The 26,030-nt window shown below is 39.8% G+C and overlaps 1 protein-coding gene across 3 annotated transcripts; it reads left to right on the forward strand.

Moving 5' to 3' along the window:
• The first annotated feature begins 566 nt into the window (after positions 1-566).
• LOC309478777 (mitogen-activated protein kinase kinase kinase 3-like) lies at positions 567-25,474 on the forward strand. 3 transcript variants are annotated; one of them, XM_082142511.1, is made up of 19 exons: positions 567-1,940; positions 5,462-5,650; positions 8,162-8,204; positions 9,419-9,511; positions 12,189-12,319; positions 12,413-12,453; positions 12,822-12,921; positions 13,354-13,467; positions 13,661-13,778; positions 14,785-14,918; positions 15,887-15,960; positions 16,064-16,131; positions 16,246-16,341; positions 16,436-16,597; positions 16,754-16,902; positions 17,405-17,536; positions 18,276-18,405; positions 24,076-24,253; positions 25,173-25,474. In XM_082142511.1, the coding sequence occupies exons 4-19, from the start codon at positions 9,508-9,510 to the stop codon at positions 25,399-25,401; spliced, it is 1,860 nt and encodes a 619-aa protein (XP_081998637.1). In that variant the 5' UTR covers positions 567-1,940; positions 5,462-5,650; positions 8,162-8,204; positions 9,419-9,507; the 3' UTR covers positions 25,402-25,474. The 3 variants fall into 3 exon arrangements, with proteins under 3 accessions (XP_081998637.1, XP_081998638.1, XP_081998636.1); XM_082142512.1 differs by lacking the exon at positions 5,462-5,650 and adding an exon at positions 7,146-7,244; XM_082142510.1 differs by lacking the exon at positions 5,462-5,650.
• The last annotated feature ends 556 nt before the right edge of the window (positions 25,475-26,030 follow it).

Consider the following 26,030-nt stretch of genomic DNA (forward strand, 5'->3'; position numbering starts at 1 on the left):
ACAAATAACAGCATGTATAACATACAGCAGAGGGAAATAAAGATGAGATTACTGTACCTTTTATTCACACAATTATCAGCGTTTTCATTTGAAATGTCTATTTAAAAGTATCTTTAATATTGTAAATAGATCCTGGTCCCAGATACAAATCCAAAAACAAATCACGGTAAGGCATTTTTGCTGAAAATGATTATCTGGATGACAATAGTGTGAACGGTTATGTTGTGTATTTGTTTAATGCAGTGGTTCTCAACTCCAGTCCTCAGGACCCGCTGCCCGGCACATTTTGTAGTCTCCCTTATTCAACACACCTGAACCAGATCATCAGCTCGTCAGGAGAGACTCCATGAACTGATTTGAGTGTGTCAGATAAGAGAGACATACAAAATGTGCAGAGCAGCGGGTCCCGAGGACTGGAGTTGTGAACCACTGGTTTAATGCATCACGTTATTCACCTAAACACAGCACCGCCCTTTGAAAAACTTCACGTCTGAATCTTACGTCATAAACGTGTGCGCGGCAGTGACGCTGTGCGTGTGCGCTTTACGTCACTAAACAAGAACCAAAGAGAGGAACAGCGCGCCCCCGAGCGTACATAAAGTCAGTGTGCTTAAACACAGTTGTCATCTTGAAAGTGTTACGGAAATTACAAACGTTATACAATGCATTTTTCCACCGACGACGAGTAAAAAAAAAAATACTTGAAAGCCATTTTATCCGTGCACGGGCATTAACATGACGAACTTTTGGCTGGTTTTAAAGGAAGCGAGCTTATGTGTTCCGGTGACGAACTGCTTTTTCGCTGTCAGGAAACTCACTGCGCTAAAGATTCATTCTAGCATCTGCTGTTTATCATCCTCAACATCACGAGAATGCTTGGACTAATGTCTCCTAAACATCTCATCTCACGCTTAATATCACCAAAAGCGCTTGAACGGCCCTCGGGGAGCGTATTTCTCGCACTTTCGCGGAGTTTTAACTTTCGCTGAGTTTTAACCGTCATCAACGGAAAAGGGAATTCAGCTCTCGAAGTTCAAGTAGCCGCTGACTGTAATGCGCACGCTCTTTTGTCCAGATCTTCGACAGTGGCTTTCCTGTGCAGTTATCCTCATACGTTTTTCGCTTTTCCTTCGGTAACGGGGATACATGAATGCTGCTTTCACTGTCACATGCCTTCATTCATAATCATTTGTCGCATAATAATGCGGAGATTGTCCAATCATCGAGCTGAGGGCTCATTTTCTGGTTTATTTGGCTTTGCAAAGTTGTTACGCGCAGGATTAACGAACATTTGCGGACTGTTATAGATTCGCCTTTCACTAGAAAAGTGAAAACTACGTTCGTTCAGTGAGCTGGCCAGACACAACAACGGAGGGGGAAAATTTGCAAACCTAGCAGGAAAAGAAGCCATCAGAATTACGGAAATCCTTTCTTTTCCTCCAGTCTGCTTATACAAATGGATTTTATGTACGCAACTCGCTTATATCTGCACCATTAGTGTTGTTACGAGACATTCTTGTTTTAGCTTTTGGACGTGACCCTTATTATTTAGATTTATTTTGAACTCTCCATGCAGTAACTTAGTTATGCCTTCTTCACAAAGCTATAAAGATATGTCGCTTCATGAAACGTCCATGCTTTATTCGTAGTCACTAAACTGCTACTTTCTCTCAGCATAAACTGGAGATTACGTATTTTTGTGTATTAAAGAGGTCTCTTCTCTCGACTGGTCTGAGGAATAAGTTTTATGGATGAAATGGGAGACCCTCAGGGGTCCGCGCGCCTGAAAGCGCGTTAGCGATGGCAGCGGCCTGGAAATCTGTGGACAGTCATATTACATTAACTGTTGCTATTACGTTTGTCATCGCGATTTCCATCGAGTTTCCGAAGACAGGACAGAAAGTGACTGGTTGAAGAGTCCCTCTTCTACTGCGTGCAAGGTGAGTATTTTAACTTGGGGTTCATTGATACTGGTGCTATTAATGCAGTCTACAACTTAGCTGCAGGTTTTGATATTGTATTTTAGGTGGATGACAGTCTTGACTAATGAAACTGACATGCCCATGTTTTTTTCCCTCTTGTCATTCATAAAATATGCACTGAATATGCACACAACGTGTGACGAACAGCAGGTGTAAACTGATTCACTAGTGCTGGAAATCGTGTAGAAAAACGAATATTATTTTCCATGGACTTATATGGAGGTCTTCATGCGCATGTGTTTGATTTGAAATGGGGAAAATTTGATATTGCATTCAAATGGAATTACAAATTATGTTTTGATGTTTGGTAATAAGTCATAACTCGGTTTTCTATTTGAACCTGCCTATATGTTCCAGATGGTATTAACTCGATCATATGCATGACATGCAAGTACTCATGCAAACAAACGAATGCTCAAATTGTTGGTATTTTACAGTAGTGAATGAGTGCTCAAGGTCAGTGTTTCCCAACCTTTTTTTTTTTTTTTTGTCTTATGGACCCCACAGCAACATCAGTAAGGTTTAATGACAGGGTCATCGACACAACCAGAAATTGTTCATTTTGCTTTAAATTATGCTGTATCATTGCAATTGTTATATAATTTAGCTCTGACAATATTATTGAAGCCATGTCAAACAAAAAAGTAACCGATAGTGGGAAAACACTTACTAAGCCCATTTATTTTGATTCATTAGCTAACAATAGCTAACTTACAATAGTGTCTCGGATACTGTCTGCAGTGTTAGTTAGTTCCATTATCAGTCAAGCAATAGTAGAGGATGCGGGGAGAAGTCACGTGGCTCGCCTTACTGCGTGCACAGGTTTGCCATTTAATAATATTTATAACACAAAGAGCTGTGCATGCACAAGTCATTTTCAGGTGTACGAAGACAACTTGCATACCGTTGTCACTACTAGAACCGCCTGCGATATGCCGATTTCCGTGCTCATTGAAAACTAACAGACCGGTATGGAAGTAAAATAATGACAAATGTTTTTGAAACAAAAAAGCTTGTTGAATTGCACTACTTGGAAAAAATATGCATTGCATTAACCCTGCTTGCATTTTTATGGGCTGAAATTCAACATGGTTGTAAATTTAGGCTGTGAATATTTCAATTCAAAACATTTCACATGTTTTCATTAATAAAAATTCAATAATCCATATTCACCTTTCAGATTTCACTTCCAAAATATTCATTCTGTTTAAAAATACAACCTATAATATTCGACAGGCAATTTTCTGTCCATTTTATTTCGCTTTACAAATTCAGTGGTTCAAATCATAGACAGTAAAAGAAATGGACACAGCGACCCCATTGGATTCAACGGAGAAAAGTGAAGTCAATTAGAGGCACTCACTTCCTGATGGCCGAGCGTACTGCGCAGACTCAAACTGAGCTTGACGACGTAGATGTGACGTGAGCAACCTGTCTGTCTTCTAGTAGCTGTGCCAAGAGAAATCTGAATCATTCCCTTCTGAAACTTGCAGAGACGGAGAGTGTGAGTAGGAGCTGTCCATGAGCTAGGAGCAGAGAAACTTTTGCTAAGTATTATGATTAATTATTTTGTCATTTTGCCTCCACGTCCCCCCGATTGCCCGTGAGCTTCTTCTCCTGTCCATACGGTAATTTTTCTACTGTGCGACAGAGTCGTGGTTATGACGCAATCGTTAGCCTATTTTTACAAAAACTGCTTCTACGGGGCCATAACGTAAGATACAAGGTAATGGAGCCTTTTATACATTTCCGTGTTTCTTTAGAAATAAATACAAATCTAATCAATGCTAATCAATGGCGGCGCCCGGGGAAGCTTCAATTTTTTACGAAACATTGGCCCCCGGTTCAAATTCGACAGAAAATTCAACATTTGACATCTGGATGTCAAATGTTGAATTTCCTGACGAATTTGAGCCACTGAATTTGTGGAAGCGAAATAAAATGGACAGAAAATTGTCTGTCGAATATTGTAGGTTGTATTTTTAAACAGAATGAATATTTTGGAAGTGAAATCTGAAAGGTGAATATGGATTATTTAATTTTTATTAATTAAAACGTGTGTGAAATGTTTTGAATTGAAATATTCACAGCCTAAATATACAACCATGTTGAATTTCAGCCCATAAAATTGCAAGCAGGGTTAATGCAATGCATATTTTTTTCAAGTAGTGCAATTCAACAAGCTTTTTTGTTTCAAAAACATTTGTCATTATTTTACTTCCATAGACCTGCGTTTGTCAAAGTGGCCCTACCGGCCCAATTTATGAGCGGCCCATCGGGAATTCTCAGGATACTCCTGATGGCCACCACTGGGCCTGACTGTCTGTATACCTGCAATGGGAGTCAAGCCCCTATACTCTAACCAGAAACAATAGCGACCGTGACCAAAGTAATATCAAAGATGGCGACATCCATAAAGCTAAAAATCTTACTTTTAACACAACAAGAGTCCAGTCATGCTGCAAGTTCATCCATTAAATCTTAATAAGCTGACAGCAGCTTTTATATCTTTTATAAACACAAAACTGACAGGAGAAGCTCTGGTGGAGAAGTGACCGTATCTTAAACCTTCAGATGACACACAGCTTATATCACAGCTTGTATCAGCTATGTGGATGTTGCCCAAAACTAATTGAAAAAATGTTTGCACAAAAAATGGAGATTAATCATTTGTTATCATTTAGATTTTTTTTAGTTCAATAAATAGACCATGTCCACTTGACCGATGAATGTGTTCATCTCCCCAATTTGTGAGTTCCACATGGGACTGACAGCTTAAATGAACTTGAACTATACATGCACACACATTATGTGTACCTTTTTTTTGTTTCTCAAGCAAGTTTGTGTACAACTTATTTGCTACCACTGAATTGTATTATAGGCCTATGTGTATCAGCATTTTATTGATCAGCTTGATTCTAGATATCAGCATTGGCCACTGAAAACCTGTATCAGTTGACCGCTAATGAATAAATCTATTTCACGTTTAACTAATCAATTTTGGTGAAATATTTCCAATGCTGAGTACCCTGGGGAGCTTGTCTGGAATCCCTGTTATAAATGAATAAACCATAAATTACACACATATCAGTTAACATTTCTACAAGTACACTGGTCTACATTTTAGAAATGTAGAAGTTTAGGAATTGCCTCATAAAGAAAGCGCTCAGAGACCAAAGCAGCTTTAAAGCAGACATTTGTTTATAGTAGATACAAGAAGATAATGGCAGCATGGTGCAGAACTGACAATCAGCAAAGAGTTATTCCTGTTTAGATTTAATACGTTTGTGAATGTGATTTTTGAGCTTTGCCTGTGTTCACCTCACCAAAACCTCACAGGTTTTGTGTCAATGTGCCTTTGCATCACAACTTTGCACAACTTTACACAGATGGTGTCAGATCTGTTTATGTTTGATGTAATATGGGGTTTTAGCAAGTTCATGACCTAGTGATAAAACATTGTCTTTTCCACCATCTAGAACAACTTGTCATCTCTACCCCAGAGCTGAAAGGAACAGTTTTAGTCTAGCCACTCCAAAGTGTTGGGAACCCTAGAGGGGATTTGTACTGTAAGCTCCTCCACGAGCAAAAGCCAACAGCCTCAGCGCCACGGCTGGGAAAACCAGCCACAGACTAAACAGCCGAAATTCAGGCGGGAGGCGGGAATGGTAAGAGAAAATTGTTGAGATTCTGGCGAGTACTGGAAAAGGGATACAAGCATAACAATGCAGGCCCAGGCCAGCTGACAGGGCCCATGGGTAGCCTTCTCCCCTTTCCAGATTCCATGCATACTTACCACAAGGTAATTAAGAGCAGGAGAGAAGGAAAATGAGTCAGAGAGGGGATTAGAGTTTCAATAAGGAAAAAGTTTCCAAACCTTAATTCAGGGGTTCTCTATAACTTTTTGCTCAATGAACCATTTTAAGGTTTCAACAGAAGACCGAAGCAGCAGTTTTTGGGTGCTTGGTCAGTAGCTAATATCCATCCAAGTTGAGAAAAATCGCAGTATCTGAAAGAAAAAGAAAGAAAGAAAAAACATATTTTTGATAGGAAAATGTTCCTGGCTTATCAGCCCGTCTTGCTGGGTCATTCAAATGATCAAACCTGGCTATGCGATTCAGTTTGCCCGGCATCCTCCCAGGTTCAGCAGTGTCCAGTTTGCCTTAGTGGCAGGATGCTCCTGTCCTGCATGCCGAAATTGCGATCCTGCTGGTGCGGTCCTGCAAGTTCTCGCTCTCTTCTCTACGACGGCGAAGTGACACACCTGCCTCCTCTCACTCATGTCTCATTCGCTCCAGTTAATAGTGCTTGTATTGTGCATAATTTGATTAAGACCTTGCATTTCTGTAGGCAGCAGTTCCCCTAGAACAAGTGTCCAGGCATGTTGTCACAACAGATGCCTCAAGCACTTTACAATAAGGTCTCATTTGTTAACATTAGTTAATGTATTAACTAACAATGGGCAATACATTTGTAACAATATTTATTCATCTTTATTAATGTTAAGTAACAAAAATCCAGCTGTTCATGTTAGTTCACAGTGCATTAACTAATGTTAACAAATACAACTTTTTATTTTAATAATGTATTTATTAATAAATGTAACCCATTTGAAAATATCATCTATCTAAAAAAATGTATAAATTATAATTGTTATGAATCTCTGCCTTATTTTTTAACCCACTCGAAAATATTACATCTTGGAGTTCAGACTTTAGATTTATCCTCTAATTTAAATAGAGAAGGAAGTGAAATTGGTTTAATTGGAAAGGAAGAAAAGACAGAAGCGGGATCTAAAGTCAGGTAGGAAACTGAGATGATGTTCCTGGTGAGGGTCTTAGACTTGCATGTGTGTATATATAGCGTAATATCAGATGAAGCCGAGGCGAAGAATGCATTCGCTGCTCGTTGCGTGTGTTCATAGGTTCAGTCGGTCAGGCCACCTGGTGCCACCCCATATTTGACTAAATGAGTGCAAATGAATGACCTCTCGGTAATTTCTCTCGGTTCAGTTGAAGTTGCATGACTGGAGGCGCTGAAACAAACGCATGCATATGCGCATGTTCCTTACCTCATCCATTTGGTTAATAATTTCAGCATTGACCATAAATATGGAAGGATGAGCAATTTTTAGCAATGTTCAGTTAGTCCTCTCTTCTTCAGGCCGCTGTTATTGGATCTAAAGAGTTGCAGGTCAAATGAAGTCTGGCAGTGAAGCACATTAGGAATGATGCAGTCCTATCCAGCGCTTCATTGTTGAAGGTCAGGATATGCTGATGGAAGCATTCTAATGAGATTTTGCTGACTTTCTAGTGCAACCATTGGCCGGTTTGCCCCTCAACAGCTCACCTGGTTTGAGTTCTTCAGGATGTAAAATTTCCTTTACATTGTATAGATTTGATATGGCATTTTTGCATGTCTTTAGTGTTGTATTTATCAGGAAATCAATCTTTTCTGATTTCCATCTGATTCAATTATTAGATTTTAATTCTGATTCATTTGTGTGTATTTCAGTTAATATAACTGTATAATTTAGTACAATTTAACGTATAACGTATGGTATAAATTTGACTTGAATATGAAAGTTGCATATGAAATTTTCTCTAGGCTAATGCTGTAAATTATCTAAGGTAAAGGCAGTTTGATTAATTTAGTCTTTTTCAAATTTTTATTAAAAGAGCCAACTCATAAGAATAATGTTTTGAGTAATTGGGCTACACTGGTTTCAGTTTTGTTTTTTGTCATTTGTTCATGAATCTGACTACGCTGGTCACAACATATATTTGTTTTTGCATGCAGCCTGCAAGGACAACTCAATAAAAATTAATTTCTTGACATAGTGGTACATTACCTTTTTATTGCATCACAGTCAATGCAGAACTCCTTTTCACAGTTATAATTTACCCAATTATAATTATAGCCGCAGAATTAACACTGCTATTGTCTGTGGAATATAGTAGAGATGAATACTGAAATGTGCTCAAACATTTTTATACAGAAACAAATAAGCTAAAAAAACAAAACATACTGTTTGGTAAATGAATACTGACACTACAGATTCCATGCATAACACAGAGGTTAGCTGTGGTTAAATGGATTTCTTCAGAGAAATGGGTAACATATTATGTGAAACTATAATTTGGACACCTTTGTGGTAAAGCAATTTTTTCTTCTTCCAGAAAGAAACGATAACATCTTTGAAGGACATCAAAAGGATACAAGGTAAGATTTTCTTTATTTATAAAAAGTAGCAAATTTTTCCCAGTACATGGTCAACAATATTGTAATGCACCAAATGATTTGTAACATTGTTAACATTGATAAAACCTCAGTTAAAATACAGAACATCCAATGTACAGTACAGCCACTTTGATTCACATTCTTTTTCTTAATGTGAGCCACCTGTATTCATGGGCAAATGAAATTTGAAAATATTACAGTGATAGTGTTTATAGGGAGTATGGCATTGTTGAAAGGGACTTTTATGGCTGGAATCAAGCCTGTGGAGCTGAAATCTGGCAATTTTTAAATGGTAAATATTTCCCTCTGCTCATTTCCCCTCGGCTGGAAGGTTTGTGCCTTGGTTCCTCTGTGCCAGCAGAGGATCATGTTACAGTCCTTCAGGTCTCACGTGCACTAACATGCATGCACAGCATATACTCTCACCATCCCGTCAGTCACATAATGTAAAACATTCCACATTCAGTTTTCCTGCATTTTAGATGGGGGGGGGTTTTGAGCATCTAGCATCAGTAAAATTTAAAGTGCCCCTATAATGCTATTTTAAAGGTTCCTACAACAGGTTTACATGCATCAAAGGTAAAAAATAACAACAATAAAAAACCTTTTTTATTTTCTCATAACATACATTGCAATGATTCTCAAATGACTCGTCCAAAGCAGTCCGAAGATTCAGTCTTTCTAAATCCCTTCTTTCTGTGAGCCTATTTTGCTCTGATTGGCCAGATGGCTCAGTCTGTTGTGATTGGTCTACTGCTTACAGCACGTATTGGAAACGAAACGGCAGTTACCATAACTGAATTTCAACTCTGTAGGCTTCCTACAGCTCAGCGATTGTACACACTGTAAAGACCGTAACTATGGGTTCGATTTTACCATATCAATCTGAGCGCGAGTCCGATGATGAAACATTGGAAGAACTAGTTATTCAACCTGAACCTCTATCGCAAGGACGACTTGAGCAGGACGTTTCTCAGTGATGCACTACTCAGTTTGATGTAGCCTACAACTGTTATTCCTCACCATCAGCATTAACAAGTGTATGTCCATCAATATTTGTAATTGTCGTTGTTGTTGTGCTATTGACTATCATTGTTTGGCTCAGATTACATTTGTTTTGGTAGGTAGTTAAGTTACAGCTGATTACTCATTTTATCAGGAGTTTCTGTATAACCTGAATATTGTTCCATTTCTAGGCCATTGATGGGTGACACTAGAGGAAAGGGTGTGTGAGGACCTTCAAACCTGAACTTCAATCAAAAGCGCACACATTCATACCGACAAAATGAGTGAGTCCTCGTGTTTTTTTTATCATATATCAGGGATCCTCAACAGGCCTTCAATTATTGCTTGAGATCAAACAATAGAGAAAATAGAAAATATGCAATATTAGGTTAATTTCAACCAAAGATAAAGTTAAAAAAGAAAGCTTAGCTAGATGTTTAAGTACCTCTCACTCATTGAAGTGTTACTGACACAAAATCTTACTGACCCCAAACTTTTGAACAGTAATGTTTTTGAAAGTCTCCATCCTATTTTCATCAACATTGCATTTTAGTCAGAAATACTGTAGAAACATTCATATTGTCAAATATTAAGATTAAAATAACTGTTTTCAATTTTAATGTATTTTAAAATTTAATTTATTCCTGTGAAGGAAAGCTGAATTTTCAGCATCATTACTTTTCAGTGTAACATGATCCCTCAGAAATCATTAAAATATGATGATTTGGAGCTCAACACAGTTGTTGCTTAATATTTTTGTGGAAACTGTGGTGCATTGTTTATGTGATTAAATAAAAGTATTAAGTTCCTTGAAAAAAAAAATCTTACTGACCCCAAACTTACTTTGTAAATTATGTATGTATATATTAGTGTATGGCAAGTTGTACAAGTTCTTGTACAAGTACTTCTAATTGAAAGCGACACTTTATAATTTTTAATACTGTAAATCTGCTTGCTTCAGCGCAATCAATTGTACAAAGTGCTATATAAATTGCTGATTTCTCACCTCTCATTTTTGTTGTTTATTTTGTTGTTGAGAGGAAAGTGTGCAGCACATATTTATTTATTCATCTAATTGAATGGCATTGGAATGTTCGCTAACACTATACCGCTGAAAAGCTTTTTCAAACTTCTCTTTACCTCTAAAGCGAAGAACGAAAAATAAATTTGCTGTGAGTATATCAGGGCCTTCCTAAATGACAGACAAGTTTGCTGTTGATCTGGAAACAACTGACGTCTGGAATTAAAAGGATGTTGGGAGATGTTTAAATGGAGACAGAGGGAAACATGGAGACAGACAGTGATGTTTATGTTCTCACTGGTCACATGAACACACAGATCTTCAACAGTTGAGTGGTTGAGTCTGTTGCTTGGGTTGATCTGCCATGTTCTAACACAGGTTTCCCAGTATTAGTGGGTAGACGAGGCTTCTCTGTTTCTCTCCCTCTCAGGAGGTGTGTGAAGTCCATCCAAAGAACACACTGCGAATATTTTCCCTGAGTGAGCTTAGCCAAGACTCAGCTCATTCTTACATCAAACATGAGAACTGAGATCTCAAAAACACGGTCATCTCCCTCTCTCAGACTTCTCTGCATTGACGCAGGTCTAGTCGTCTGACTGTGAGTGTTTATTCACAAAGGAGAGCAGAACATCTTCTCAGTTCTTCTGCACCTGTGTTGTAACAGTATAGCAAGTTTATAGTTTCTGCAACATAATCTCGTTTGGTTTAAAGTAAAGTATTCAGCCACTCAAGGACAATCATTACAGTGATTGACCGTAGTTAAGGGTCAGCCACAAATTGATTTCACTTTCACTTTTGATTTTAGTTTGTTTGGTGGATACTTTGTCAAAGCAGTGGTGCAATGTTAGTGACCTTTTATGTTATTAAGAGAATAATAAAAAAAAAAATCTTAATGAAACTGTGGCGGGACCGATTAGACTGTGGTGGGCCGCCAGAGTCTAGGAAATTAATGGGAAACACTGCATATCATATCGGTTATAACTCAGTTGGTATGAGATTTTTTTTGACTGATAATATTTTATAATAATTTCCCCTATTTAGGGCTGCACGATTAATCGCAATGAAACCGTACGCGATTTGCCAAAAGGCTGTGATATTTTATGCGCAGTTTGTCAGTGCAGCACGGCTGATCGGTAGTAAATGCTGCTCCATCTGAACACCAGAGGTTATAACACGCCACGAGGTTATAACACGCCACGAGGTTATAACACGCTCAGGCAGACACGCCAAATATGCCCCGCCGTAGAAGTACGATAACACATCGTTCCAGGAAATCCCTATCGCTATAGCTGAATAAACAGAAGATTGAAACGCTTTGATTAAACATGACTAATAAACACATGACTTGCTTATTTTGTGTAAGAAGCCACATCATCTCACAGAAGGATGCTCAACTGTCGTTATGAAGTGAGTTTGGAGTAAAAGCATGTTATTAAATGTTGTCTTTTATTGGACAAGTGATTCATAAATGCTTGGAATGTTTGGAAAGATGTTTGACGCGTGTTGCTTTTTCAAATGCACGGCATAAGTGACTCAAACTCACAGTGCTTTCAGATGGGGCAGCGTTTACAGAGCCGTACATCAATGACAAGCTGTGCATAAAAAGGAATCGCAGCCTTTGCAATTTCATTATCGCCATAACTAAGCCATATTGGTTTAAGCGCGATTTCATGTGTATTGCGATTAATCGTGCAGCCCTACCCCTATTTTTACATTTAGATCAAATTTGCCTTCATCTAAGACTCACTTAAAGTAAATCTTTAATTAAAAGTAATTAACACTGTTAAATGTAATCCTTAGCAAATCTCAAAATTAATATGAAAATATGATCTGTCCCATAAATGTTGTTTTAATATGAGTGTGCCGTCTTTGTCTATCTAAAGTCTTTGCAATAACATGAAAATAATTATCGGCTTATTTGTATCTGTCTTTCTCCCCAGATGAGAGACAGGCTCTCCATTCAATTATGAAGGATCTGGTGGCCCTGCAGATGACCAGGCGCCAACCGGCGTCAAATTGCGACACGGCAAAACCGAAACCTGTCAACACGGCCAACTCTTCCAACAGAATGGTAATACACATACATACAGTAGAAACAGTGACCTTGTGACTCCTAGTCCTATATGACCCTGATGTGACCTCACCTCTTTTTCGTTCTCTTCAGGAGGATGTCAGGATTAAGTTTGAGTTCTGTGGTGAAAGAAGGTGAATTTAAGTTTCTTTTCTACTTGAATGTGCATGCATGTATGTGTTAAAATAAAAGTAAGGATCAAATACACTGGAGTTTTGATTTTGAGAGATTACACACAGATACACACAGGCATGCTTTCTCTCAGCTCTCAGACTGGTAACACAGTGGAAAGGGAAAGGACTGTGGTTTGTCTGTGGCTGCCAGGACAGACCACAGCTATGCTAGGTGTGCTCGCAGGAATGTGTGCACTCTGCAGATCCGACTGTGTGTTTGACTTGACTTGCCGCCTCGGATTACACATCTAAAGAAATCTCAGCTTCCTGTTTGATGTCCCCCCCTCTGTGTGCATGGCGTGTGTATGTGTTTATATATGTTTGTGCAGGATTCTGATGTTTGGGCGGCCTGTGCAGTTTGAGGAAGTCCAGCAGAAAGTCAAAACATTCTTCGGTCAGCAGTTAGACCTGCATTATATGAATAATGAGGTATTGATTCACATTCAAATGCACTCACTGACACTCGCTTATGTCTGGTCATTTAGCAGAAATACTCAGGAATTTAATGTCCACTATTTTAGTCCTATTTCTTGGGTAGATTGATTGAATTTTGTGTATTATTTTGTGTAAAGGATTCATCAGACTGATTCACTGTAACTCCTGTAAGTCTTTTGAATGACTCATTTAAAGCATCTGCAACTAAGAGTTATTTGCTCCTGAATAGGACCACACTGCAGCGATTGGACAGAAAACTGATGATAGCATCATTTAATGTTTTTAACTTTTTTTCCCCCCAAAAGATAATTTCTTATTCTGAAATGTTTAAGCAACGGAAAAATACTGAGTGCACCTTTTTATCAATCAGGCAGCTCTACTAAATGTATGTATAACATGTATTTGCGCATTTGTTTGTACACACAGCTGTCCATTCCCCTGCGTGATCAGGGCGACTTGGATAAAGCCATTGATCTGCTGGACCGCAGCTCAAACATGAAGAGCATCAAGATCATGCTGCTGACACAGGAAAAAAGCAATGTGAGACTTACAATTAATACATGTTAATATCAACGAGTTCAATTTGGAAAGGAGACAAATGGTGTAGAGCAGATTATTAAATCTCTGCTCACTAGAGCTCAATTAGTACACGTAAGAATCCTATAATATGTTGTTTCTACACACAATTTTTTTTCTAAATGCTTAATATGTACATCCGTGTGTGTGTGTGCAGGTCTCTCCATCTCATCACACAGTCAGTAAGCAGGTTCGCATCAAAACTTCTCAGTCCACTGGTGATGTCAGCACTGCCTACCAGTCCTCAGAACCCAGAGGACGCCACCACTCCACCAGTGAGTTCACACACTGAAAAATCACTTTGCCTTTCTTATCAATCTTCTTGCTCTGGTCTTTTTTTCTTTCATACTCTTTCATCTCTCTCTCTCTCTCTCTCTCTCTCTCTCTCTCTCTCTCTCTCTCTCTCTCTCTCTCTCTCTCTCTCTCACTCTCTCTCTCTCTCTCTCTCTCTCGCGCTCTCTCTCTCTCTCTCGCTCTCTCTCTGTTGTTTCTCTGACTTCCTCTGTGAGCAGTGGGTCCTCTTCCTTTTCCTGTCCACCATCACTGGCTGCTCCACAATGGTTTTCTGGGTCCCAGCCAATCAGATTGCGAGACATTATTAGCATGGTGGGCCAATGGCCTGTTGTAGAGAGAGTGTGTATTTTAGGGGGGAGGGGAGGTTGTTACAGCTTGTGAGGGCGTCTGGAGAAAAGCATGAGCTCTTTGAGGCTCTGTAACTGGAAGAAAAAGACATTTGTTTATACTTTCCTTCAGTCTCATGACTCAGCTGTTTTGACTTTAGATCATGCCTTGTCACAGTGTATCATGTAGCATGGGACTTTTTTATTTCGGATTTTCTTTTAGCACAAAATAATCTACTGTCTGATTACATCATGCAACCTGTATAAGCATGTAAGTCTAACAGGAAGGCCATAGCTGAAATAAAATTGAACAGATGCTTTATTTGACAGTGGCATTAATGACCGTTTGCAAATATAAATCAAAATATAAATATTAACGTGTATGAATTGTAAGGTGTCGATTTTCAGATTATTATGGTCGTTTTTCCCCTCTCACTAAATCACTGTACTGACTGAAAGGAAACCAAAATACAACAGTGATTTAAACATGATGTGAATACAAATAGTTGCATGTGTGCCCTCTCAATCTCACATCACAGCATTGACAGTCCAACTGAGAAATATGTTTGCCACTTTAACAGTAAGACCAGATAAAGATCTTCTTGCAGTTGTTAAATTATTAGTTTTAACATTTTATGTCTTTTGTCTTGTCATTACCTAGGCTCTCAGAATACTGGGCGAAGTTCTCCGCCCCCTGGTTACGTTCCTGAGCGGCAACAGCGAATCGCACGTCAGGGATCTTACACCAGCATCAATAGCGAGGGGGAGTTCATACCTGAAACCAGTGACCAGTGTGTGAGTTCAAGGACACGTGCGCAAATATGTATATGAGGCGCTTTTAAAACTATAACAGGTTTAGTGCTTTGTGATCATTTTTATATATAAAAAAATATACAGAATTATTATATAAATTATTTTGTATATGCACTACCATTCAAACGTTTGGAGTCGTTTGGACCGTAATATTGAGAAACATTATTATCATTTAAAATTACTTCAGCATGATTACTCCAGTCTTCAGTGTCACATGATCCTTCAGAAATCATTCTAATATGAAGATTTGATGCTCAAGAAACATTTTGTATTAATACCAAGTTTGAAAACAGTTGTGGAAAACATTTTTTTAGGATTCTTTGATGAATATAAGTTCAGAAGAACAGCATTTATTTGAAATATTTACATATGTGTGTGTATGTATATGTCTTTATTGGCACTATTGTTCGATTTAATGTGGTCTTTGCTGAAGAAATTACAGTATTATTTTTTTTAAATTCATGACCCCAAACTTTGTACAGTAGTGTACTTGTATAAAAGTATGTATGCTGTTATAATCTATAACATTATATTACGTTACATTTATATATGCTCTCCATATGCCATGTCAGTTATTATTAGTGCTGTATATTACACTCTAAATCAAAAATAAATGATCAAATCATGGGAATTTGTAATTTGGTAACATGCTAACTTTTGCAATTACTGTACTCCCCTAAAATCATATATACATTGGTAACTTGCATATTCTTGCAGCCAGTATGTGTTGAAAAAGAGCAACATGTACAGCATAGATTTCAAATACTGTATAGAAAAGGTTTCAGGGTTACCTTGCGATGTTCCCATATAAATGCCACATTCTACAATTGTCATAGAAGCTCTGTGAGAGAATTCAAGTAAATATACCACTGCAGAAATTACATAATGTCAACTAATCATCTAGTTTGCCATCTGTGTCCATTAAACTTATAATTCACCTGTATTTGAAGGTGCTGGATCCTTGGAGCAGTGCAGAAAACTCAGTGTCCGGCAGCTGTCAGTCACTGGACAGCAACTCTGACAGGTGAGGACACAGATACAATTGGAAATGTATTTGAATGAAACTGTAATAGTAAACACCTGTAACTGTTATTTTTTCCATTGAATTGGTGTCTCTTGTTTCGTAGCCCCTCACTCAGGAAACCTCGTACACACAGGGTTAAGAGTTACCCTGACAACCGACAGGACTGTGCTGGTGTGTTTCAATAAAGATGCTGCTGCAATCAGTAAATCAATTGATAAAGTTGTACAAATCTGCTCTTCCATTGACACAATTGTCCGTTCTCCTCTTCCCATTCTCCTCTTTTAGACCGGGAAAACCATGCAAATGATAAGATTGTGGGTAAGGGAGGGACGTACCCTCGAAGGTATCATGTGTCCCTGCATCATAAAGACCACAGTGAAGGTGCGATATCCTCAGGCCTTTCATAAATTTGAGTGTACTCACACACTCCAGGTCCTCCCATGTCATGTTTTAAACAAATAATGCTGCTCCTCAGGTCGCCGGACGTTTCCGCGGATCCGTCGTCCCCATGGAAACTTGTTCACATTGGTGCCATCACGGCGATCGCTGAACGGCAGTGAGGAGAGTTTGGGGAGCTGGCAGCTGGTGGATACTCAGGCCAGACTCCGCCCAAAGGACCGCCCAGTCCCTCATAAGTGTGAGTGTGATATAGATTATGATGTTGTACATTATGGTAGTGTTTATAAGCATTTGTCAACTGCTTTGATGCATTTAAGATGTATTTATTTGTGAGAAATTGTCAATTGATTGGTTTCATTCATCATTGTTGTGTCATTATATGCGTCATGTGCAGCTCCTACAGCTCCAGTGACGTGGCGTAGGGGGAAGTTGCTGGGCCAGGGTGCTTTTGGAAGGGTTTATCTGTGCTATGATGTGGACACAGGCAGAGAACTTGCTGCAAAACAGGTTCATTTTGACCCTGCCAGTCCAGAGACCAGTAAGGTACACTACACATATTTATTTTATTTAGCCTTTTCTCTTTCTCTTTGAGATTATCAGCATATTTTTTTCTTTTCAATTGATTTATGTCTATATCATTCGTTCTCAAACTTTTCCCCCCACTCTTTAAACCCTTTCCTGTCTGCCATTGCAAAAACATGTACTGTCACTTCCTGTATCTGTGTGTGATTGTGTGTTTTGGGCAGAGGGGGGTTTTGAGTCGAGGGGAAGTGGGGTAGTCTAACAACGCATTTCTCATTGATCATGCCCTCACTTGACACAAACACACATATGCTCACTCACACAATCAAAAACTAAATGCTACCATTATGTTTGTGCTTTCCTATCCACTGTTTGGCTTTAGTGTATTGTGGTTTTATATTTTTTCAGTTGATCTTCCACCTATATGCTCTGTCATCTCACTCATGCTTCCTCTGGTCACAGCCGCTCGGCTCGGCTCGGCTCAGCTGTGGTCGTGTCATGACTCTTGCCCCCCTTTCTGCAGGAGGTGAGCGCTTTAGAGTGTGAGATACAGCTGTTGAAGAACCTGCACCATGAACGAATCGTCCAGTACTACGGTTGCCTTAGAGACCACAGTGAGAAGACCCTCACTATTTTCATGGAGTATATGCCTGGGGTGAGTTTGAAAGAGTCATCAAGTATTGGGAAAGCAACAATGATTAGACTTGTTGAGGGAAAAGATAGCAAAAAAGTAAAATTCTGTAATTCCATTTGCCTCATGTCATTCCAAACCTGTGTGCTGTTAATTTTTCCATGGAACTCTTGGAAAGAATATTTTGTTATAAAATGACAGATCACAGGGTGTCATGCTCCAAAAATAACAACAAAAAAAAGGGAATCCACATATATTTGTGTGAAAGTGAGTGTATAGAAGGTTCAAAGGTTTGAGGTGGGTACGATTTTTTTTCTGTTTTTTTTTCCGATGTAGTCTCTAATGGCCACCCATTTATTGCATCAAAATACAGTAATATTGTGAAATATCATTACAATTAAAAATAACTGGTTTCTATTTGAATATTTTAAAATGTAATTCTATTCAGCATTATTTATTTTTTTCCAAAAATGTTACTGCCCCCAAACTCTACTGGTAGTGTATATTTACATTTACAAATCTATGGAAACTACTACTTTAGTGTTCCAGTGGTAAAATAAAAAAAATAACAGCATACAGGTTTGGAATGAGTAATTAATGACACAATTCTTATTTACATTTTCATTATTACTCTAATGCTATTTTTTTTATTTATCTTAAGGTTTGTAATGTGTCATCATCACACACCTGTTTGATAGCAATACTGTGGTTGTGGCATAGAGTTCAGCGTGATTCACTGGTGCTGTGGTTTTTGACCCCTCAGGGTTCAGTCAAAGACCAGCTAAAGGCCTATGGGGCCTTGACAGAGAATGTGACGCGCAAGTATACGAGACAGATTCTGGAGGGCATGTCCTACCTGCACAGCAACATGATCGTCCACAGGGACATCAAAGGTACAGCCTGGCATTAGACCTCACATAGTCAAAAACAATCACTTTTTTTGTTGTTGTAACAATTAGTTATTTGAAACAAGTGTACTGTCAAAGTTCAATTTGTTTGTAAATTCGCACTGCTGACCAATGGGAAATTTATTCTGTAGAAAATTAGTAATATTTGAATAGTGAGTATTCTGAGTAAAAAGTGTGTTTTCATCTTCAAATACTTTTAGATCAGAATCAGAATCAGAATCAGAATCAGAAAGAGCTTTATTGCCAAGTGTGCTTGCACCCACAAGGAATTTTTCTTGGTACTGAAGCTTCCAGTGCACATATACTGTACAAATACAAATACAACAAGAAACATAGTAATACAAATTCTAAGAATAAAATATATAAAAAAATAAAAAATAAAAAAAAATAGTATAAAAAGTAAAAAAAAGGGGTCACAGTTGGGTTTAGTCTGAATAAACATTTACAGATTATGAACATATTTACAGTATTTTGAGAAGTATGAATAATATAAATATAAATATCACCTGAGTTAGAGAATATTACACTAGACAGTGGGAGTCTAGTGCATGTTACAGATTATGAACATATTTACAGTATTTTGAGTAGTATGAATAATATAAATATAAATAAATATAAATATCACCTGAGTTAAGAGAATATTGCACTAGACAGTGGGAGTATTGCACTTGCAGGCATATGCCTTGGGGGGCATGTTAAGTGTTCAGAAGGGAAATGGCCTGTGGAAAGAAACTGTTCCTGTGCCTGGATGTTCTTGTGGCCAGTGATCTGTGTCGCCGTCCTGACGGTAACAGTTCAAACAGGGGGTGTCCAGGGTGAGTGGAGTCTGTGATGATTTTACCTGCTCTCTTCCTCACTCTGGAAGAGTACAGGTCCTGGAGGGTTGGCAGGGGGGCACCAATAATCCTCTCTGCAGTCCGGACTGTCCGTTGTAGTCTCCTGATGTCCGATTTGGTAGCTGAACCAAACCAGACAGTGATGGAAGTGCTTAAAACAGACTCAATGACGGCTGAGTAGAACTGGATCAGCAGCTCCTGTGGCAGATTGAACTTCTTCAGCTGGCGAAGGAAGTACAGTCTCTGCTGGGCCTTTTTCACAATGGAGTCAATGTGATTTGCCCACTTCAGGTCCTGAGAGATGGTAGAGCCCAGGAACCTGAATGACTCCACTGCTTCCACAGTGCTGTTCATGATGGTGAGAGGGGGGAGTGCTGGGGATTTTCTCCTGAAATCCACAATCATCTCCACTGTTTTGAGCGTGTTCAGCTCAAGGTTGTTATAGCTGCACCAGACAGCCAGCTGTTCAACCCCCAGTCTGTAAGCAGACTCGTCACCATTTTGGATGAGACCGATGACGGTGGTGTCGTCTGCAAATTTCAGGAGCTTGACAGAGGGGTCTTTAGAAGTGCAGTCATTAGTGTACAGGGAGAAGAGCAGTGGGGAGAGAACGCACCCTTGGGGGGCGCCAGTGCTGATGGTGAGGGTCCTGGATGTGAGCTTCCCCAGTCTCACTCGCTGCTGCCGGTCCGTCAGGAAGCTGGAGATCCACTGACAGATTGAGGATGGCATGGAGAGCTGAGTCAGTTTGGCTGTGAGAAGATCAGGGATGATGGTATTGAAGGCCGAACTGAAGTCCACAAATAAGATCCGTGCATAAGTCCCAGGTCTGTCAAGATGTTGCAGGATATAGTGCAGTCCCATGTTGACTGCATCATCCACAGACCTGTTTGCTCTGTAAGCAAACTGAAAGGGATCCAGAAGGGGTCCAGTGATGTCCTTCAGATAGGCCAACACCAGTCTTTCAAACGACTTCATGACCACAGACGTGAGAGCGACAGGTCTGTAGTCATTAAGTCCAGTGATTTTAGGTTTTTTGGGAACCGGAATGATAGTGGAGCGTTTGAAGCAGCAGGGAACTTCACCCTGCTCCAATGATCTGTTGAAGATCTGCGTGAAGACTGGGGCCAGTTGGTCAGCGCAGGCTTTTAGACAAGCAGATGAGATGCCGTCTGGGCCTGAAGCTTTCCTAGTCTTCTGTTTTTTGAAGACTCGGCTCACGTCCTCCACACAGACCTTAAGCTCAGGTTGGATGGCAGAAGGGGGGAGGAGAGGGGTTGCAGGAGGTGATGGTGGATGTGTGAAGTGCACATCAGAGCGGGTGTGAGGTGTGAGTCTGGGCTTCTCAAACCTGCAATAGAATGCATTGAGAGTGTCAGCCAGTTGTTGATTCTCCACAGATCGGGGGGATGGTGATTTGTAGTTGGTGATGTTCCTCAGGCCTCTCCAGACTGATGCCGGGTCGTTGGCTGAAAACTGGTTTTTCAGCTTTTCAGAGTAGCTTCTTTTAGCAACTCTGATCTCCTTTGTCAGTCTGTTTCTGGCCTGGTTATACAAGATTTTATCCCCACTTCTGTAAGCATCCTCTTTGGCATGACGAAGCTGTTTGAGTTTCCCAGTAAACCATGGTTTATCATTAGTGAATGATAAGAATGTCCTGGTAGGAATGCATGTATCCTCACAGAAACTGATATATGATGTTACAGTATCTGTGAGCTCATCCAGATCGGTGGCTGCAGCTTCAAAAACAGTCCAATCAGTGCAATCGAAGCAGGCCTGTAGATCCTGCTCTGCTTCGTTGGTCCATCTTTTTACAGTCCTTATTACAGGTTTAGCTGATTTCAGTTTCTGCCTGTAGGTCGGTATAAGATGAACCAAACAATGATCAGAGAGCCCCAAAGCTGCCCGTGGGACGGAGTGATACGCATTCTTTATCGTGGTGTAACAGTGGTCCAATATATTACTGTCTCTGGTAGGACATGTAACATGCTGTCTGTATTTTGGCAGTTCACGGGAGAGATTTGCTTTGTTAAAATCCCCAAGAATGATTAAAAGAGAGTCTGGGTACCTTTGTTCCATTTCAGCTATATGTTCAGCCAGCTGTTGTATCGCCGCGCTCACACACGCGTCTGGAGGAATGTAAACATTCGCGAGAATGAATGAGGAAAACTCCCGCGGCGAATAGAAAGGTTTACAGTTTATGAAATGTGCCTCTAAATTAGGAGAGCACATCTTCTTCAGTGTTGTTACATCTGAACACCAACTTTCGTTAATGTAGAAACACAATCCACCACCTCTCGTTTTCCCCGTTAGTTCCGCGATGCGATCCGCTCGGAACAGCTGAAAGCCCGGCAGATGTAGTGCGTTGTCCGGTATGGCTTCACTCAGCCAGGTTTCAGTGAAGCACAGAGCAGCGGAGTTTAAAAAATCCTTGTTAGTGCGGGTGAGGAGAAGAAGTTCGTCCATTTTGTTAGGAAGAGATCGGAGATTCGCAAGATGAATACTGGGGAGTGCAGTACGGAGGCCGCGCTCGCGGAGTTTAACCAGCGCGCCAGCGCGCTTCCCGCGTTTGCGTCTGACCGCGCGTTTGAACAACACCGCTGCCCCTCCGACGAGAATGTCCAGTAAAACGTCTGAGTAATCAAAATCTGTAAAAAAGTTGTCTGGTGTGTGTTTCCTAATGTCCAGTAGTTCGTCTTTGGTGAAACTGATAGGAAAAGAATGACTAAACGCAGAACAAACCAACAAAAACAACACAATAACTGGAGAGCTCCACACCGAGGCAGCCATCCGCGGCGCCATCTTGGATATCACAGCTTGTAAATCTATAATATAGCCAGGGTTTGAAATTAACATCCACCAACCCGCTAAATGCGGGGAAAAATCAACTGTGGCGTAACGCTGTCAAAACACTAGCCAATTTGGCATGTTACTTATGTTTACTCTCTTTGCTGGGGAATTTCATGTAAGCCAAATCTGCGCAGATTTAGCGCAAATACTCACCTCGTGAGTCATCATGATATATTAAATACAGCGTATTGCACAGAATCTGCACATATCTGGCTTACTTGACTATGCACGTCACTTAGGGCTGTGACGGTATGGGATTTTTTCTTACCGCGGTAAAGAAGCAACAAATCTCGCGGTTTGGCGGTTAACCGACCCCCCACCCACCCCCCCACAAAAAAACAACAAAAAATCACCCGCGGCCGCGTCACACACTGCAGACGCGATCAAGAACGCATGTAGCTTGTAAATGACAATGGAAATGAATAACATAAATCAGTATTCTTTATTAACAAATAAACAAATTAACATTTATATTAAATTGTAAATATTAATAATTAACTATTAATTAAGGCCGGCGACACACTGGCTGCGTGGTGTGAGTGTGGCGTTTCTGTTGCGTGTCAGCTGCGTGGCTTTTTTATGTCTTTGCACACCAGAAACAGCGCTGCTGCTGCTAGGTGACATATAGGCCTAAGCCTCATTGGTGATATATTAGACATATGGGGAGAGAGTTGTGGAAGGCCTATACTTAATGTTAAACATAAATATATAACAGCAAAGACAGCGTCGGCAGTATTGATGGCAAAATAGGCTACAGAATATTTCGTTCTCTATTGACAGGTGCAATATTTGAAAATCGATCATATTTTTTTTTAATTACATTTATATCTGCATTTATGTCAAAACCTAAACTTTCAAACATCAAAATGTAATTTATTAATATGTATTCATGTCAAAATGACATACAAAAAATTTTTTCCTATTCTATTTTGCCAGGAAACGCTTCCAACAGGCTTGCGTGAAAAATAGGCGTCGGTTCTATTTCTAGCATGCACGCTTTTTTTCCGCGCGGCTCGTGCCGCAACTGAGACGCGCGTCTCACGCAGGCACACAGTGTGCAAGCTCAACCTGTTAACATGGGAGCCGAAATAAAAACGGACACGCCACGCAGCCAGTGTCGCCGACCTAAGGTAGGTCTGCTGCACTTAAGTCCAGCAAACGCCACAGGATGGTTAATTTTTCTAAGATGTGGTCTTAAGTTAGTGGTATTTCCTCGCGAGACAGATACTTTTGTGCGACAAATACGGCATATTGCCTTGTCCAAATTCACCGGATTCCCCTTAATTGTCACCTGCCTTGTGCAGGAAGCGTTTTTTTTTTCTCCAGAAGCACTTGAACATGGGACTCGGAGAATACAGTAAATTATAAGCAAATATTAATGTGTTTATAGTTCATATCACACACCATATGCACTCCTGTAACTTTCAAAAAAAAAAAAAAAAAAAGTGCGGTGATGACCTCACACCGCGGTAGGCATCTCATTAACGCGATATTGCGGTGATGCGGTTATCGTCACACCCCTAACGTCACTATGCAACAAATAATGGCGTTCTTGTTCATTTGCATTGAAGCAATAGCGAAGATTAAAAAGCATTTGGTTAACAGAAAAGACATTGGTAATTTCCAACATCCTAAATTTTTTTTGATGTTCTTTGTACTGTATTGATCTGTCCACCTTAAACACATTTTTGGTGATGAGGATGAAAGAGGAAAGGAGGAGATGGCTGGACGACAGGATTTTGTTTGAATAAGAAATGAACGTATGAAATCCAAATTTTATAATATATACAAGCTGTGACGTAGTTAATCTGTTTTATTTATTTTTATTTATGAATGGCCGGTTACTTAAAAGTTTTGTAGCCAAATTGCCCGGTGAGTGTGAAATTTCATTACAAACCCTGAATATAGCCAATTTACAAAATATCTAATATCTACCTTTCTCCGTGGTCACTTCCTCCATTGCATTCAGGTGCCAATATCCTGCGAGATTCAGCCGGCAATGTGAAGCTGGGAGATTTTGGCGCCAGTAAACGGCTTCAGACCATCTGCATGTCCAGCACTGGGGTCCGTTCTGTTACCGGAACGCCATACTGGATGAGCCCAGAGGTTATCAGCGGAGAGGGGTACGGCCGGAAGGCAGACGTTTGGTGAGAGCATTTTTTATATTTTTTTTATTTTTTTATAAAAACTAAGAAAAATAAATTTTAGACAAAATCAAGAAAAATAAAGACATAGAGATTTTGAGATTGAGAGAATCACGTGCATATGCTTTGGAACAGCATTTTCCATCTTCAATCATGGGAACCTTACAGCTGCATGTTTTTACTAGAGTAAGAAAAGCAGCTGGGATTTATGGAAGTCAATGTTAGTGTGATGCTTGCAGTAATATAAACGGCAACAAATTTGCACCATTTAGATGAGCTCATCTAGTCACTTTTTACTGTAAATTGTTTATTAAACAGACATGAGTGTGATTCTGTGTTGCAAAAAAAAAAGAAAAAAAAGAAACATTCTCTAAATATTAAGAACCTATTTTTAACATGCCAAAGAAAAGCTTTTTAAAATTGGAGAAAAAGAACAGGCCTGTTTTTAAACCAAACTGCACATATTCTCATTCTGTGGGAGTGGCTTAGTTGCTGCTCAGGGATTCCCCGACATAAACTGATTGGACAGTTTCCCGTCAGGTCAGGGGAGCATTATGATTGGCTGAAAGTCAGCTCGGAATGTTTGTGGTTGTCTGGGTCTCCATGTAGGCCACTAGCTTATAACACTATAAAAAAGAAAAACATTCTTGATCAGTATTTTCATCTTATTTTGCAATTACAAAATGTCTATAAACATCCATAAAAAGTTTAATAAATTAACTTGAAGCAAAATTAAAAAGATAATTGCCAAAAATCAATCAAAATGTATGAGATAAACACCTGGAACTATAATCTGAAACATCTGGAATCTATAACTTTACTGAAAAATTAACAGACGGCACTTGAAAACGTGGCGTGTAAAATAAAAAATATCATGTGACCTAACGGGTCATTAATCTTAAACTGTATGTTGTTTGAACAGGAGTCTTGGCTGCACTGTGGTGGAGATGTTGACAGAAAAGCCCCCTTGGGCTGAATATGAGGCCATGGCGGCCATATTTAAGATCGCCACTCAGCCCACCAATCCCCAGCTGCCCTCCCACATCTCCGAGCACACGCGGGACTTCCTACGCTGCATCTTCGTGGAGGCCAAATACCGGCCGAGTGCGGAGGAGCTGCTCAGACATCCCTTCTCACAGATCTTGTGCTGAGGAGGCCCACTGTCCATCCAACTGCTTCAACTTGTTAGTTTCCCTGTTCAAAAACATCTAAGAGTGTGATAAACTCCGTTTCAAAGGCAATCTGTTTCCAGAGCATGTGACCTGCCAGCACCCAATCAGCTGTTGCCTGGATTAGGTCACAAAACTGGTTTATTCTCTATCAGTTTAAAATGTGGTGTCTTTGTGACAGCAGGGGGCGCTACAGGACTTTCGTGCTGCATACACTCTTTAGTTCAGGAATAAACAGTGGTGTAAGAGCAGATGAAACAAACATGATACTGTTTGAGCTGTTTACAGCTTTACTTAGTACAGAACTTATTACAACAACTGCCAAATGTGCCTTCTGAAGCCAACAGGGTCTGAATCTCCTTGAATGAGGTTTTCAGACATCAAGAATGTCTCCTAGTAATGAATGTTTCATACAGTCCACAGCAGAGTTGTGAAGCCAAAGCTTTACGTGCCAGTTTCCCTGGATCTCCATATGCGCCTGTTGTTGACTACAGGCACTTAGTGTTAAAGGAAGCGTAACAATCGTGTCTCGGTTTGTTTCTGCCTTCGACAAATGAGGGTCTTGCGCACGTCAGTCTCGAACGCTTTGAATTTGCGGTTAATCTTATATT

This window comes from Leuciscus leuciscus (assembly GCF_965113295.1).
Source record: "Leuciscus leuciscus genome assembly, chromosome: 1".
NCBI lineage: Eukaryota > Metazoa > Chordata > Actinopteri > Cypriniformes > Leuciscidae > Leuciscus > Leuciscus leuciscus.

Excerpts from the sequence above, each read along its gene's own strand:
- LOC309478777 (XM_082142511.1), top strand. Across the intron at positions 12,454-12,821 it reads GAGTTCTGTGGTGAAAGAAG|GATTCTGATGTTTGGGCGGC; the intron begins GTGAATTTAAGT and ends ATGTTTGTGCAG. Across the intron at positions 16,598-16,753 it reads CCGCCCAGTCCCTCATAAGT|CTCCTACAGCTCCAGTGACG; the intron begins GTGAGTGTGATA and ends CGTCATGTGCAG.